Source organism: Hemibagrus wyckioides, linkage group LG20 (genome assembly GCF_019097595.1).
Source record: "Hemibagrus wyckioides isolate EC202008001 linkage group LG20, SWU_Hwy_1.0, whole genome shotgun sequence".
In the NCBI taxonomy this organism is placed as follows: domain Eukaryota; kingdom Metazoa; phylum Chordata; class Actinopteri; order Siluriformes; family Bagridae; genus Hemibagrus; species Hemibagrus wyckioides.
Genome location: NC_080729.1, coordinates 10901339 through 10918871, shown reverse-complemented (window position 1 = coordinate 10918871; position 17533 = coordinate 10901339). Strand labels below are relative to the sequence as shown.

The window sequence follows — 17533 nt, the reverse complement described above, 5'->3', positions numbered from 1 at the left end:
TTGTGGCATGTGTGTCTCACCATTGGAACACTGTATGCCATGACCTATCCCACCACAGCAGGCCCACTCTTTCCCATGAATGCCTGGCACTGGGCAGCAGTCCTCCAGATTCCCTCGACTCTGGATCTCCACACTCAGCAGCCTTCCAGAAATTATTGCTTCAAATCCCACCACTACCTCCCGCTCACCCAGTGGGTACACAAACACTCCTGTGTCACAAAAGAAAAACAGACCACACTGCAGAAAATTGAATGAGAGTGGGATGTAGGAAATGTGTTACAGAGAGATCCACATATCCTGCCATAATTCACCTAACTCAGCATGTGAAGGGTTTGGTCATTTCCTATAGACTTTCTTAAGTTGTATAAGAGCAAAGGACTCATGTTGGGAACCACTGTAGTGTTGCTAGCAATACACACAATGCAACTTGTAAATCTTCTTTAATGTTTTAAAGCTGATTCGTGTCTTTTAGTGTTGTTAAACATAATTTTCTATTGTTCTTGGCACATAATTCAATAACACAGAGTCAGGCCCATGAATTTTTTGGACAAAGTTGTTTATTTAGCTTTTTACTTACTTTTTACTTAGCTTGTATTAATTATAATATGGATTAAAATTAGACATTTGAACATTGGACTCAATAACGTGAGCTTTCCGACAAGGGCAAATCATATCCTTGACCAAGTGTACAGCAACGTGAAAGATGTCTACAAGGCTGGGCCCTGACCAGTCTGTTAACATTAAAGAATACAAAAAGGACAGATAACAGCGCTAACAGCGTGCATGCCAGAGAGGAAAGCACGTTCATCACCTCGGAGCAGGACGTGAGAAAGGCATTCAGGAGAGTGAATACCAGGAAAGCAGCAGGACCAGATGGCATCTCGGGTCGGGTCCTGAAGGCCTGTGCTGACCAGCTTGCTCCAGTGTTCATTGAAATATTCAACCTCTCCCTGGAACAGTCTATAATCCCGACGTGCTTCAAACAGTCCACCATTGTTCCTGTCCCCAAGAAACCCCAGCCCATCAGCCTGAACGACTACCACCCCGTATCCCTGACCTCAGTATTGATAAAGTGCTTCGAAGGCCTAATCAGAGACTTCATCACTTCTTCCCTACCTGACACCCTGGACCCGCTACAGTTCGCGTACCGTCCCAACCATTCTACCGAGGACGCAATCGCACACCTCCATCACACAGCCCTGAGCCACCTGGACAGCAGAAAGGGGAATTATGGTATCGTTTGCGGACGATACTTCGGTGGTGCTCCTCCTGAATGTCAGGAAGACTAAGGAGCTGATAGTGGACTTTAGCACAAAGCAGGAGAGGAATTACCAGCCCCTGACTATTAACAGGACCCCAGTGGAGAGAGTGGACAGTTTCCGGTACCTTGGTGTTTACATCACACAGGACCTGACATGGTCCTGTCACATCAACATCCTGGTGAAGAACACCCGGCAGCACCTCTATCATCTTAGACGCCTAAAGGACTTTAAACTGCACTCAAAGGTGCTAAAGTCATTCTACACCTGCACCATTGAGAGCATCATGACTGGAAGTATCACAGCCTGGTTTGGAAACAGCACCAAGCAGGACAGGCAAGCTCTACAGAGGGTGGTGCAATCAGCCGAGTGTACCATCTGCATCGAGCTTCCTGACCTGGAGACTATGTACAGCAAGCGGTGCTGGACCAAAGCCAGGAAGATAATGAAGAACCTCAGCCATCCCAACAATGGACTCTTCTCTCTGTTGTGGTCAGGGAAACATTTCTGTTCCTTGAAGGCAAACACAGAGAGATTGAGGAGGAGCTTCTTCCTGCAGGCCATTTGGGCCCTCAACCAGAACACCTAGAACCTGGACTTTCTGGACTTCCCCCACACATGACATGACATTCTCTGCACTACTCTCACACACAATAACCACACTCATTGTACATCTTTGTGTGCATCTTTGTGTGCATAATGCACCGTCACTTTACTCCCTGATATTCCTGTACAATTGGACATTTATATTTGCCTTTTATATATATATTTATCTTATGTATGCACACGGTACATACTGTATTCATTTATTGTCACAGCATTTATATTTGTCTTTTTATACCTACATATATGTATATATTGTATTTTTCTATATATTATAGATGTTTATACATATTTATTATTTATATATTATTATATTATAATATAATAATATATGTAATATTATATTATTATATTATTATATATATATTATACTATACATATTATAGTATATTTTTATTATATTTTTTATTATATATAGTGAATTCCAGCGTGGAACTGTGATAGGATGCCACCTGTGCAACAAATCCAGTCATGAAATTTCCTCGCTCCTAAATATTCCACAGTCAACTGTCAGCTGTATTATAAGAACGTGGAAGTGTTTGGGAACGACAGCAACTCAGCCACGAAGTGGTAGGCCACGTAAACTGACGGAGCGGGGTCAGCGGATGCTGAGGCGCATAGTGCGAAGAGGTCGCCAACTTTCTGCAGAGTCAATCGCTACAGACCTCCAAACTTCATGTGGCCTTCAGATTAGCTCAAGAACAGTGCGCAGAGAGCTTCATGGAATGGGTTTCCATGGCCGAGCAGCTGCATCCAAGCCATACATCACCAAGTGCAATGCAAAGCGTTGGATGCAGTGGTGTAAAGCACGCCGCCACTGGACTCTAGAGCAGTGGAGACGCGTTCTCTGGAGTGACGAATCGCGCTTCTCCATCTGGCAATCTGATGGACGAGTCTGGGTTTGGCGGTTGCCAGGAGAACGGTACTTGTCTGACTGCATTGTGCCAAGTGTAAAGTTTGGTGGAGGGGGGATTATGGTGTGGGGTTGTTTTTCAGGAGCTGGGCTTGGCCCCTTAGTTCCAGTGAAAGGAACTCTGAATGCTTCAGCATACCAAGACATTTTGGACAATTCCATGCTCCCAACTTTGTGGGAACAGTTTGGAGCTGGCCCCTTCCTCTTCCAACATGACTGTGCACCAGTGCACAAAGCAAGGTCCATAAAGACATGGATGACAGAGTCTGGTGTGGATGAACTTGACTGGCCTGCACAGAGTCCTGACCTCAACCCGATAGAACACCTTTGGGATGAATTAGAGCGGAGACTGAGAGCCAGGCCTTCTCGTCCAACATCAGTGAGTGACCTCACAAATGCGCTTCTGGAAGAATGGTCAAAAATTCCCATAAACACACTCCTAAACCTTGTGGACAGCCTTCCCAGAAGAGTTGAAGCTGTTATAGCTGCAAAGGGTGGACCGACGTCATATTGAACCCTATGGATTAGGAATGGGATGTCACTTAAGTTCATATGCGAGTCAAGGCAGGTGAGCGAATACTTTTGGCAATATAGTGTATATATATATATATATATATATATATATATATATATATATATATATATATATATTTGTATATGTATACCTGATAACTATTGGTATTTCATAATTTAACATGTCTTTAATTTAATTTAATGTTAGTTTTTATTTTTCCTATTTTTCTCTATATATTTTACCTATATCCCTATATTTTTCATGTCTACACACTTTAATTTTAATTTTACTCTTTTTCTTTCTTCAAATGTAGGACAGTCGTAAAAAGCATTTCACTACATGTCGTACTGTGTATGATTTCATATGTGATGAATAAAATTTGAATTTGAATTTTGAATTTGATAAAACCTGCACAAATCAGTCAGACAGGCCAGCAGACTGAGGCTGTTTTTGGCAATAAATATTTAGAAAAAATGCCAAGCTGACATGTGCCATGCTGATAAACTATTACCCAAAAAGATGAGTGGTGCAATAGAATGTGCAAAAGGTGCATTAAGTATTACTTTAGAGGTGTGCTAACTTATGCAACTGGGCATGTTCCCCCTGTTCTTATTAAAACATTCCTTTTTTTACATTGTAATTTTACACTGAAGGTGAAAATTGTTCTGAGATGATTTATCTTGGTTTAATTTTTTAGCAGGTCACAAAAATCTGCTACTGTAACAGAGGCCCTTACACTTTTTATATCCATTGCATTTGATTTGCTAAAAGAAAAACTGAAGGCAAAATTAAGGAGTAAGAATTGAAGATGCAATAAAGGCCTGTCAGAACATCACCAGGGAAGAAACCCAGTTTGGTGATGCCTCTGCTTTCCAGAATTCAGAAGGATTTGCAACCAAGTATTAAAAATAACGCTTTAAAAAATAAATGTTTCACGCTCATATTTATTATTTAATTCCAGTTATTCAATTATTTTCCAAATGTTTAATTTGAAGTACAATATATAAAGTCAATGGCCAAATATTTATTGACTGGGTAAGTGTGGATGTGCTTGTTTACCTTCCACAGGTTTGGGGTCAGTGTTAGTGTATATCAAGCGTGCTGTGATTCCCAGCAAATAGCCACTGGCACAAGACGTAATCTGAGAGCTCTTCAGCAGCAGTGGAGCCCATGTTTCACGATTTCTTAAACCTGGCATCTTCCTGAACACAGACATGCAACTGCGGTTAATAATCATCAATGAGGGGCAATGGAAAAACAAATTTAATCCATTCATTGATCCATCCATCCACTGATCCATCCATCCATCCATCCATCCACTCACCCATTCATTCATTCATTCATTCATTCATTCATTCATTCATTCATTCATTCATTCAATCATTCATTCATTCATTCATTCGTTCATGCTTAGTAAAGATTTTATCTCATGCAAGACTGAATTTGACCTGATCCTAGGAACAATAGGTGCAAACAATGATAGTATACCAGTTCTTTGCTCTGCACCATATACACACACACATTCCCACACTCATTTACATTTACCCTGAAATCTCACTTGTGTAAATATGTGTTGTTCACATGTGTTGTAATCATCATGTCAAGAGTTGTTTTGAGTGTCACATCACCCATTAGATTATCCAGATGCCTCTCAGCTGTGTTTCCATGTGAGCTACTGTTTCAAGTTTAACAATTAATAAAATAAGCTTAGAGCATATTTAATGGCAAGTTTTTGGGAGTTTGTTGGAAAACAGCATTAGATTTAAACATTTTTAAAAATTTGATCAGTTGATACATTAAACAAATAATCTGACTGTGCTGTTCTTTCTCAGTTAATGAACTTATACCACACATCAGAGATGGTGAGCACAGTTTTTCCATCAGAATATGTGCTCCAGTAACCATGAAATGTCCTTTTCAGAATTTCCCTTAAAGACACACATACACAGACTCAAACACACAAACACACATGCCACACACACATGCTGCTCAGCAACCAGAAGGCGGAGATGACTGCAGTGCCAGTGTAGAAGTTAATCATTTGCAGAACAAAATGCAGCCTAGCTATGGAAATACAATCATATATACATATATTTATATATGAACACACGCACACACACTGATCTCATGGTGGCTGGTGTAACATATTAGGTGACAAGTGTAAGGATCTGGGTGTCTGAGCGACTTTGAACGTGACCACAATGTGATGGGTCAAAAACAGAACAAAACAGTGAAACAGCAACAGGGTCATAGGTGCCCAAGGCTCACTGATGTGCCTGCCTGTCTATAGAACAGATAAACCAAAAGCCATATGTAAGGTAACAGAGTAAACCAAAATGGCAGGCAAAAACATAAGTCAAACAGCCGACGACCAAACAGGAGCAAGACAGAGTAATCAGAGGCTAAAAGGACAAAAATACAAAGTCCAACAGAAAGAAATCACTGTAGAAACTTAGTAAAATCACCAAAATGGAGTGTTTACATTACAGAAATTAAATGAAAACAGAGTGCTTAAAACAGTTGAGTAACAAACACACAAAAGGTATAGGTGAACATAATTAAACATTCAGAGTCCATGGCACCCGTATTCTTTGGCCGTGGAGAAATGGGAGCCGTGACATTATGTGCTGTAATAAAATCATCCCCCAAAGGGCTCACTCCATGAAATTTACTTTTCTGAAATTCTCTGCACATACTTGGGTCTAGGATCCACTGATAATATTCACATATTTAATAAAAAAGAAATCCACGTTTTAAGATTCCTAATTTAGGACAATCCTCAAACACATATGCATACCATGTTGTTAACAACAGTCAGTAAAGTACATCTTGGTTAACATGTGTGTGTGTGTGGTCAGCAGAGTTTGTTGTCTACTAATGGCCATCATGTCCTCCCATCTAAGTGGCCCAACACCTGCTACCTGAACAGCAAGTCCACTTACTTAGATTTACTGCACACAGTGTAAATGTCACATAGACACACACACACACACACACACACACCAGCATATACCCCCTGCTTTTATGAGGTGGGGAAAAATACTCCACATTCAATTTGAATATACAATTCAGTTTAATGGTACTTTTATGAGTATAATTAAGTAACTTTTTTTTTTTTAATAAAATAATTAGCTTTGTTTTTTGTACTTTTTTTTATTTGTTATGCATAAAAATGACAACACCATCTAATAATGCATTTAACCCCCAGAAGGCTACAAGTAGCAGAACAGAACAGAGTACTGAGACGTGTTTGTTCCAACAGTGATTCTGTATGTATATGTATATATCTATTTTAGGAGAAATTCATCATGTAGGTACAGTATATGGTCACTGGACATGACTGAGCACCTTTATTTTTTGCTTACCAATAATGTAATGTAATATTGTTATTCAGCACTCAAATCCTTCTGCTTCTTCACGTAATTCCACACAGACGTGGTGATGTTGAGATCAGGGCTCAGTGGGAACTAAACCATCACTTCCAGGACGACTTGTTCTTCTGTATGCTGAAGATAGTTCTAAATGGCATTGGCTGTATGTTTGCAGTCGTTGTGCTGTTGCAGAATACATTCTGTGCCATTCAGATGCATCCCACTGCATATTGATTAATTATCTGCCTATATATGTATGGTTTGGTGTACTGGGATGTTTGGATGCTGTCGCCTTACCACCCTTGCAAGTCGCTTTGTGAAGTGGTTGGACGCTTTATGTCCCGGGAAGCCTTCATGTCTGTCACCTTCTGACTCTCCCTTTTAGTTATGCTGTCATAGCTAGTCTTGACGGAGTCCCTGTCTGCACTTTATACATAATCTTACATTGTCTTTAAACATCACACGATCAGAATCATACTTAATATCTTTCTCTTTCTCTCTCTGTTTTTCTCTGTTGAGCTATACACCCCACTCCTGAGCTCCCAGTGATTGCCAGTTTCCATTTTGACCACTGCCCTACCCCTGGTTGGAGTCTCGTTGCTTGGCGGTGCCCATTGATGCTGTGGATGGATCTGTGTGGACCAGGAGACAGCCATGGACAGAGCCACTTGGGGACTTTCACACCATCACAGATCTGCCATTTCATCTGTCAGCTTGTGACAGCAAAGAAATAGTGTCTATAATGACGTTAGAAACTACAATGACCTAATAGTTCCTCATGGGCCATTGATTGCTGTTGTAGAAAGGACATTAATCAGCTACAGTGATGTTATTTACTGTTTAGTGTCACCCAAATGAGGATGAGGTTCCCTTCTGAGCCTGGTTCCTCTCAAGGTTTCTTTCTTATTCCATCCCAGGGAGTTTTTCCTTGCCACCATCACCACAGGCTTGCTCATTAGGGATAAAATAGGGATAAAATAGTTTAATAATTAAATTTAATAATTTTATTATTTCAAGTTATTTAGTTATTTTTTATTTTCATTTTCCCCCTCCCCTTTCTCTGTTTTTCTTCTTTTGTAAAGCTGCTTTGAGACAATGTTCATTGTAAAAGGTGCTATACAAAATAAATTGAATTGAATTGAATATATATATATATATATATATATATATATATATATATATATATATATATATATATATATATTCTGACCAAATTTCCATTTGAGAAATGCAGCCCCAAGCTGCACTGTTGCCTGCAGACACTCATTATTAGTACTGCTGTCTAGCCCTTTGGCAAACAAAGTGCCTCCTTCTACAGCCAAACATTTCAATCTTTGACTCATCAGTCCAGAGCATTTGCTGTCATTTTTCTGCACCCCAGTACCCTTTTTTCATGCATAGTTGAGTGGCTTAGCCTTGTTTCCACATCGGAGATATGGCTTTTTGGTCGCACGTCTTCCATAAAGACCACTTCTGGCCAAACATCTCCAGACAGTAGTTGGGTGTACCTAGGTCCCACAGGTTTCCACCAGTTCTTTGCTGAAGGCACTGCTGGACATCTTCCAATGTTGAAGGGAAGTAAGCATGATGTGTCTTTCATCTGCTGCACAAATCTTTCTGCTTCTTCTAAATAGCTTAAAAAACATGTCTTGAAACCCCCAATCTGCTTTGAAATCTTTGCCTAGGAGAGACCTTGCAGATGCAGTTTAACTACCTTGTGTCTTGTTGCTGTGCTCAGTCTAGCCATGGCATATGACCTGTGACATGAAACTGTCTTGCACAACCTCACATAGTACATAGTAGCTGTTCCGCACCCAGATTTAAGCCTCCTACATAGCTGTTTCTGTTTCAGTTAAAGACTGTGTTTCAAACTACATATATATTTGATGATCATTAGCATCTAATGGTAAAATTGGTTAATCATACACCTGACTCTAATCCCTGAATTTGTGCAGGTGTACAAAATGTGCAAGATGCTGGTTTGAAGCCAAAGGGTAGTCAAACCAAATACTGATTTGATTTTTCTTCTACTGTTCGCTCATTTTGAATGTGTGTGTGTGTATGTGTGCGTGCTCCTGTGTTTATATTGCCAATAGCTCTGCCGCTATAACAGCTCTAAACAGCACAGTTTGATGCCCAACACCCAACTTTATGCCACCTTCCACCTCCATGATGGCATCTCCCAATTTTTCCCAGCCCTGCACACTGAGGTGTTGAGGTTGTAGAATAATTCTTTTTAGGCCACTGCTAACTCTTCAGCCATTGTGGGACTAGATGAACACGGGTATGTGGCAAAGCCTAGGGTTGAAGAGAATCTTGTGAGGAATCTCCCCATCAACGGCCACATAGAGAAAGTCTACACTCCCACTTAAGCCCTGTCAGGCCACGTTGGCCCTTATAAGGAAAGCCCTATATGGTCAAGCTCGTGTGGCGCTGCACACAATGGTGGTTTTGCAGGTGTACCAGACTGACCTGCTAAAGGAGCTGGTCTGTGGTGAGGGACCAATGAAGTCTGAATTCTCCAAGTAAGATTTAGCCCTCCGTCCCACAAAAAAGACAGCCCACACCATCAGCCACACCATGGGAGCATTGGTTGCCACGGAAAGGCAATCTGTTGGAGATAAGGACAAAACCTTTCCTTTAGATGCCCTAATTTCTCCTAAGGGCTTGTTCTTCCCTTCAACCAGTTGCCACTGGCTCCAGCCAGTTGCCACTGGCTCCAGCCTGCTGAGACAGGGAAAAAGTCTAGCACTGCAGCCCGATACCCCCCCCATGTAAAATCTGGGTGGTCAGCCAGCATTTAGGGGCAGAAAGGAATACTGGATACAATGGGAATAGGCTACACAATCCAGTTTGCCTCCCATCCTCCTTCTTTCAAGGTGTGCTTCCCACTGTTGTTGGCACTGACCAAACTTCATTCCTCCAGGAGGAACATCTCTTGTACCTGGAAAGGTGCTGTAGAGCATATTCCCCTCCGAGATCGAGCCTCCGGTTTTATAGCCAGCATTTCTTGGTTCCCAAGAAGGACGGGGGCTACACTCAATTTTGGATTTTATGTGTGCTCCAAATTATATGCTGAAATGTACAAGTCTGAGATATTAACGCTCAAGGTCATTGCGTAACAAACCAGGTCTGAAGACTGGTTTGTGATGATAATCTTTGTATCTTCACATCAGCATCATGTCAGAGCAAAAGAGACTTCCTGGGTTCACTTTTGGGGACAAAGCATACCGATGCTGGGTTCTCCCATTTGGCTTAGTGTTATTGCTCAATCTCACAAAGTGCATGGAATCTGCACTGGCATCATTGCACCCCAGGGAATACATGTACTCAATTATCCAGACAACTGGCTCACCTTGGCCCAGTCGAGAGACATGGCAGCCAGGCATTGAGAGGCTGTGCTTGCCCACATGAGGTCCCTAGGCCTCAGGCTCAACCCAGGAAAGTGTGTGGTTTCTTCCTCTCAGACAGCCACCTTCTTGGGGATAGTTTGGGAACGTCTGTCTCACACTCAGGAGGGATTCCATCCTTTCTGCCGTAAAGAACATCTGGCTAGGCCAATGCCTCTCTGCCGCCCAAGGTGCAGAGGGTGCTCAGCTCATAGTGGCCAAAACAATTCCTTTGGGTTTGCTACACATGAGACCATTTCCACTCTGTCTCAGGTGCAGGGGTTTTTCACCCCTGCAGAGATCCTTTTCAGAGTCACAATGGTTATGCATCACAAGAAACTTCATATGCTTCTTATGTTGACAGACCCTGGTTTCTCACCTTGGGTCCCACTCTTAAGGTGTATCATTGTCGTAAGACTCTTTCGACAGATGCCTTCCTCTTATGTTGGGGAGGGGGCCTAGATGGCTGCTCTGCTCATGGTATTTTGGCTCCTGTCTCTCATGGCACACAGATTGCCTAAAGAGCCAGATTGCCTAGGAGACATGGTTCTAGTGCTGAAACACTTCCTCCTGAATCTCAGGGGCTACCTTTGGTGGTCCTCTTCATCAATCATTAGTGTGGTCTGTTCAGGACCCTCTGTTCAGGTTGGTACACCAGATCTTGCTCAAGGTAGAGACCAGATTTCTCTTGCTGAGAGTGATTTACGCTCCAGTACGCATCATGGAAGCAGGCTTCCTGCTGAGGCAGGGGCTGAAGCCCAGGGAATGGCACCTCCACCTTTATACAGTGGAATGCTTATGGCGATTTCTGGCCAGGTGGAAGTGGCTTTGTTCTCCTCTGCAGACACAACTCTTTGAGGGCTTATCACCCTCTACATTGAGGTATATGTGGCAGTTATTGCTGTGAGTCACATGCTTGTTCTTTGACCTCTCACTTTTTGTGTAGTGCCAGGTGGCTGAGACTTTCCTGTAGACCATGTCTCAGCTCCTGGTACCTCTCAGTGGTCCTGGAGGGCCAGTGACCCTTTGGGCCAATAGAGTTTCTGACCCTGGAAACAGCTCTGCTATAAGCCTTCACCTCCCTAGGAATGGTAGGAGTTCTGCAGGCCCTGCCAGTTTCCCATCCTGCCTAGAATCTGCTTCTGCCCTGCATCTCAGGGTTGGATACATTCCCAAAAAGCCCCATTACAGCCGGTCATCCAGTCTTTCTGCAGGCCTTCTGCACTCCACCCCACAGGTCGGCGGAGCAGGAGAGATTGCACTAGCTGTGCCCAGTTTGGGTTCTCATCACTTAAGTCCTCTTCTCCCATTTTACCTACTTTGGAAGCCTCAAAAGCAACCGGTCTCCAAGCAGCACCTTGTGCTTGGTATTGGTGGCTTGGTATTGGTATCTTCCAGGCCTATTAAGCACACTGTGTGACTTTGCCTCTAGGTGTGGCAGTGTTGTTATTGCCATTCCCATAGAGTCAGTGATGGCACAGCGTCAAAAGGGAACTATACCAGGTTATGTGTGTATGTAACGAGACGCTGCATTGCTTGCCACATTCCTTCAGACAAGTAGAAGCTGAGGTAATGTGATGTTGTTGCCCTTTTATGGTCTTGCTGGTGCATGCCAATTCATCACAGGACCTACCCGAGCTGATAAATCGGCATGATTTCACACACAGCTTCAGACACAACTTCCACAAAGAAGCATTCCCATAGTATCATAGCAGCCCCTTTCCCTGCTTAAGAGAACCTTGTGTAGAGAATGTGTAGTTTCTTAGGTAAAGAAGCAGACGTGGAGGGTGTGCAGATATAGAGTGTTTTGATACTCCCCGTTTGTTATGCTGTCATAGAGAGTCTTGCTAAAATCCCCCCTTACACTCTGAACACAATGTATGCTAACCTTAACCATTTCATGACAAATAAACATACCTAAGCTTTCACTTTGTCTTTTTCTCTCTGTCGAACCACACATGCTACTTCATAGACACAAGTCAGAGGGACTATCGAGAGCATTCTGAGCAGCTGCATCACTGCCTGGTTTGGTCTCTGCTATCCCTGCAGCGGATAGTGAGGACAGCTGAAAAGATCATCGGAGTCTCTTTCCTCTATTATGGACATTAACTCCACACGCTGCAACCATAAAGCGAACAGCATTGTGGATGACCCCACACATCCCTCACACACACTCTTCACCCTTCTGCCATCCGGAAAGAGGTACCGGAGCATTCAGACCCGCACAACCAGACTGTTGAACAGCTTCTTCCCTCAGGCAAGCAGGTATCTTAATAGAGAACTGAACTCAGTTCGACACAGATGCACACACACACACACACAAACACAACTGAGAACTGTTCTCAACAGAAATGGTCTGTGCTGGACACGGTGTCACACACACACACACAAAAGAGAGCTGGTCTCAACTAAGAACTGAACTGAGCTGGAAACACACTCCTACATGCATGCAATTTGTCTTGTTTACATGCACACATCACTTTTACATTGATCTTGTTTACTTTAAATCATCACACATCAAAGCGAACAGATATAAATATCTAAAGTGAATATCTAAATACACACGTCACTTTAATTAAATGTATCTGTTCTAACTAAATCACTTATCTTACTTCTGCTGCTATATTCACTGTCCTAAACCTGTTTCTATCCTTCTTTGCACCCAGTGTCAAACATTGTTTTTTGCACAAGAGTCGGCGTTATGTGTCTTGTTTGTCTGCACTGTCTTGTCTTGTCATCCTGTGTACTTATGTTGTATGTTTGGTTTTTTTAAAGAATGCATCTTGTAGTATAGTTAAGCTCTATGTTTGTCCGCGTCACCTGTACTTTGTTTTTGTTCTGTGTAGCACCTCTGGTCCAGGAGGCACGTTGTTTCACTTCACTTCAGTTCTTAGCTTGTTAAAAGTTTATTAAGGAATGTGTACACTTATGCAAACAGGTTTTCCACTGAAACTTTTCTATTTGTTTTCATTTGATTTTGTTTTGTGCTATATCCCATTTTAAATGTAAAACGATATAACATGATTTTTCTCTGTTTAAATGTTTTATATCACATAAATCTGCCATTATAAACGGGGTGTGCAAATTATTTATGTTCACTTTATTCAGTAAATATGTAAAAATGTAGTAGCAATCATTACATTAGAGAACGAGAAAACCTCTGTTGAAAAACAACTCCCGAATCCTCCTGAGGACTTGCACTGGTTCATATTAAAAGCTGATGACAGCAGTTACAGAGGAAATCATCTTATTTCTAAATGAAAGAAAAATCCGTCAGGTTAATTCTGACCATCGTGGTAAAGTAAATGGAACACAGCTGAGTCGCATCAATCGCAATAAGCGTTTAAGAGGGACTTTTTAGTGCAATTCAAAATGAATACAAACTTATATGAAACACTAGAAGTGCGTTATTTATGTTTATAAGTGAATCAAACGAAGGTAGGTCCACAGACACGTTCAGGAAACTTAAGCTTAACCAACGCCACGTCACGGGAACATCTGGGAAATAGTTTCCGTCTGTTTATTTTAATTATCTCACGACAGAACATATTTCAGTTTGCCTGGGATGTATACATCAGTCTTTCCACTTACCTGGTGAGTTGCTAGCCCGTTTATTCACCGCTTCTCAGTGTCGTGATATAGGTGGCTGCTCGTCTTACTACAGGTGGAAGAGCTCGGAACAATCCCTCTGGTGCGCTTTTTACGCACGCGCATGTGTATACAAATCCATTCTTTCGTCTCTGGTCTCAGACATTATTAATGATTATTAGAGACAGCGTGACCATTTTCGTTGACTACAGCGTTTTCTATACGAATAAGGATTTTATTTTAAATATATAAGATTTGTTCTGAACATTGAACTTCAACAACAGAGGGTTGTTCTCAGGTAATAGGAACGAAAGAGTGATTCTGTCGAATAGAAAATATACTATTGGCTTCTGGTCAGTATCAAAGTGTACCTAATTTAAGCAGAATTTTTCATTAAATATGTTTTATTCTGCGGACTAAAGTCATATACAGTCTGCTTTGAAAGTAATAATAATAAAATCTCTCTTCATGACAAAATATTGCTGACAGTCAGGTTATATCCTGCACTGATGCAATCAAGCTCCTGAGGAACTGTTGCTTTTCTGGGTTTGACTAAATATTTCACTAATTTGTATCATGGTCAAGCACTGATATTTATCCCACAGCTCTAAGCGCAGATCTATTTTTTCCCCACAGCTCATTCTGAAACTTGTTAGCTAAACAATCTTTGTGACTGATGCTCTTGCCATCTGTGTCTCAATAACAAACCTTTCTTCTCTCTTAATAGATCTTTTACGCTTGATATCTTTCGCTCCATATTCAAGATAAACTGGGCCTGTTAATTATACATGCCTCAGACCATGACTAATGTTAATTAAAGTAGAAACGTATGCACCTATTTTGTTTTTTTAACTCAGTTTATTTGTTTTATTTAATATTTACATTTAATATTTCTTGAATATTTCTTATTTCTCAATGTAGCATTATCATAGAAACTAGCAGACAAATGCTGACAAGTCAACAAACAGGCAGGGGTTAGGTGATGAGCAAACACTATAAACTAGACAGGGATAAGGGAAATAGTGAAAACCAAACAAGATCTGTTAATCTGGTAGACAATTACAATACTAAAGCTTGGCAAGACTGGTGAGGAACAAAGAGTGTATACTTTCCAGAGATGAAAGTTCTAATGAAAGTTCTTTCATACTGTAAGGCTGTAATTGATGGCAAACTTGATCATAACAGTCTCTGTTGTGGTTGGGTGTTCTAGACAATAGCAGCTATGTTTGTAGGCCTTATTGTACTCTGGGTAGTGCAGTTGGACACCGTTTCATAAGCAAGATTATATTACACAACAAATAAACAATCAGAATTTATTGTTCCTGGTATGCAGTGGTTAGTAGCTACTAAAGGTAGTCCAAGGAAGGACAACCAATTTATTTCAAGTTTTTTGTATAGTACTTTTTACAATGGACATTGTCACAAAAACAGCTTTACAGGAACAAAAAAATAATGAAAATTACAAAGCTAACATTTTTATTAAGATTTATCTCTAATATGCAGGCAGGGGGCTGGCAGGGAAAAACTCCCGGAGATGATATACAGCAAAATGCTGAAAAAGATTAAATATAGATGGATTATACAAGGAAAATGTGAAAACAAGGAAAACAGCACAATTCAACCAAAAAAGGGTCACAGACTCATAGTTTTTGCTCAAGTTCAAGTTCACACTCCTCCACGCTTCTCAATCACACTCCTGCACCATGTTGGAGACGTTTTATGACAGCTTTTAATTATTTTCGCATAAGCAGTTTTCTCTGTGTGTGTGTGTGTGTGTTTGTCCACTGATAAGCACAAACAGTGATAAGTACCACACAGAGGTAAGCTGCACAGGTGTATGCCATTAAGCTTGGTAAAGCAGTGTTTTACTCTGACAACACTCTCATCTACTGTCCTGTTTGCACACATCACACCTGCTCATTGTAATTTTACTAGCAACCCAAATGACTAAAATTGTATTATGATATTTATGTAAAAGTTGCTATACAGCTAGATAAAAGTAGCTATATTGTCAACATATATATGGTCACACCAAATAGTGATTTATTAATTATTAGTTAATTTTTATCAATTTACAAAATGAAACATGTGCATTATATACATTATATAAGTGAATAACACTGATTATCACTTCATCATGGCACCTGTTAGTGGCTTGGATATATTAGGCAGCAAGTGAACATTTTGTCCTCAAAGTCAATGTGTTAGAAGCAGGAAAAATGGGCAAGCATAATAATTTAAGAGAGTTTAACAAGAGCCAAATTGTGATGGCTAGATGACTGGATCAGAGCATCTCCCAAACTGCAGCTCTTGTGGGGTGTTCCCGGTCTGCAGTGGTGAACCGGAGACCAAAGGTCATTGATGCATGTGGGGAGCGATGACTGGCCCGTGTGGACTGAATTAAATAGAATGATTTATATTTTATAATGATATTGTATTTTTTATTTATATAAGTTTACATTAAATAGTCATATAAACAGTGTGTTTATTCAAACCAAGGCTCTCTTTGATAATAATTGAAAGCTATAAATTTACTTTAAGTTTTAATATGCTGCCGACATCTGCTGGTAAGTCCCTGTAAGTGCTGCATCAGAAAAAAATAAAACACCAAAACACCTAATAATTATAAAGGTTTCTTTAATATTTTTAAATCGCATTTTTAAAACTACTGTAATTCAAAGTCATTCAGTAGGTCATTCAAGTCATTCAGAATAGGTGGCATTTAATAAATACAAATGGCTCGCTTTGGCTGAGCAATACTAGAACTAAACGATTCTATTATTTCAGTGCAAGGTCCATAATACAAGAAACTAATTGTGGTTGATTTTGTTGACTTTCTTCAAGTCAGAGATAAACTTTGCACAGAAAGTTTCGCATATTCTAGTTAGTTTTACAATTCTACTTATTCTAAGAATTTCAGCTGGCAGCCATGGCTAATCCTCTAGCACAGTTCATTTTATTGGCAACATACCTAAAGGGAGCTGCATTCATTTAACTTATATCCCAGCTGCTGGAACTCTCTTCAGTTTATCCTTTCAGAGAGTTTCTTGAACAGTTTCTGGAATGTGTTAAACAGGTAAATTGTATGAATTTCAAACAAACAAACAAACAAACAAACTCTACTCAGTACAATAATTTTGGTGATATTTATAGATAGCTGTGGATTTACACCAGCAGGTGGCGGTGTTCATTGTTTTTGCCTTGCTTTATTTTGTGCTCAGCTCAAATAATCATAAATGCTCAAAGCTTTTTGGATGTTTGTTTATGGCACCTATCATGACTATAAACGTAATACATGTTCTACTAAGACAATATATTTGTGATGCTATGATCCTTTTTTCCCTAAAACAATACTGAAATACACCAGTACTCAATCTGAGCCCACAATCTTTTGTTGTCATTTTCTGTGAAACATCACAGTTGTGATGTCACCATGCACGCTGATAACTGAGGTATGTCATGTCTAATCCATCGTCCAGCATTTCAGACCAATATCAGCCCTGATTTGCTCCATTTCTAAATTTAGATTCCCAAATTTCTACAGTCTGTAACGGAGAGGATGCATTTTGTAGGTTTGGCTTAAAATAGACATTCCTAGATTGCTGCTTTTGATTGTTTAAGAATTATGCTTATGTATATATTTTTAGCAGTGAAGGACATCTCACCTCCTGACCAGTGCAAATAGTAGATACACTGATATTGTTCTCACTGGGCAAATTGGTGACTGTTTTCATTACACCCCATAACTAATTCTGGGTAAAGTTCAGTTGACTGATTTAGGTGTCAATCAGACATCAAGTTTGGAAGAAAGGCTGGGTTAGGTCACAGTATAACCCCTGAACCCTCAGGCCTGAACCTACAGCAGCTTTGATGCCTAGAGAGAGCCTGGAGTTCCC

General features: G+C 40.6%; 1 protein-coding gene across 1 annotated transcript in view; it reads right to left on the bottom strand.

Annotated features, from left to right (window-relative positions):
* The window catches only part of vwa5b2 (von Willebrand factor A domain containing 5B2), a 41692-nt gene extending 27845 nt beyond the window's left edge, over positions 1 to 13847 (bottom strand). Inside the window, exons 1-3 of the mRNA XM_058418643.1 lie at positions 13641 to 13847; positions 4349 to 4491; positions 21 to 209 (exon numbers count right to left, since the gene is read on the bottom strand). Coding sequence (XP_058274626.1) covers positions 21 to 209; positions 4349 to 4487 — 328 coding nt within the window. The 5' untranslated portion in view covers positions 4488 to 4491; positions 13641 to 13847. The remainder of the gene's footprint in view (positions 1 to 20; positions 210 to 4348; positions 4492 to 13640) is intronic.
* Between the last annotated feature and the right edge of the window lie 3686 nt (positions 13848 to 17533).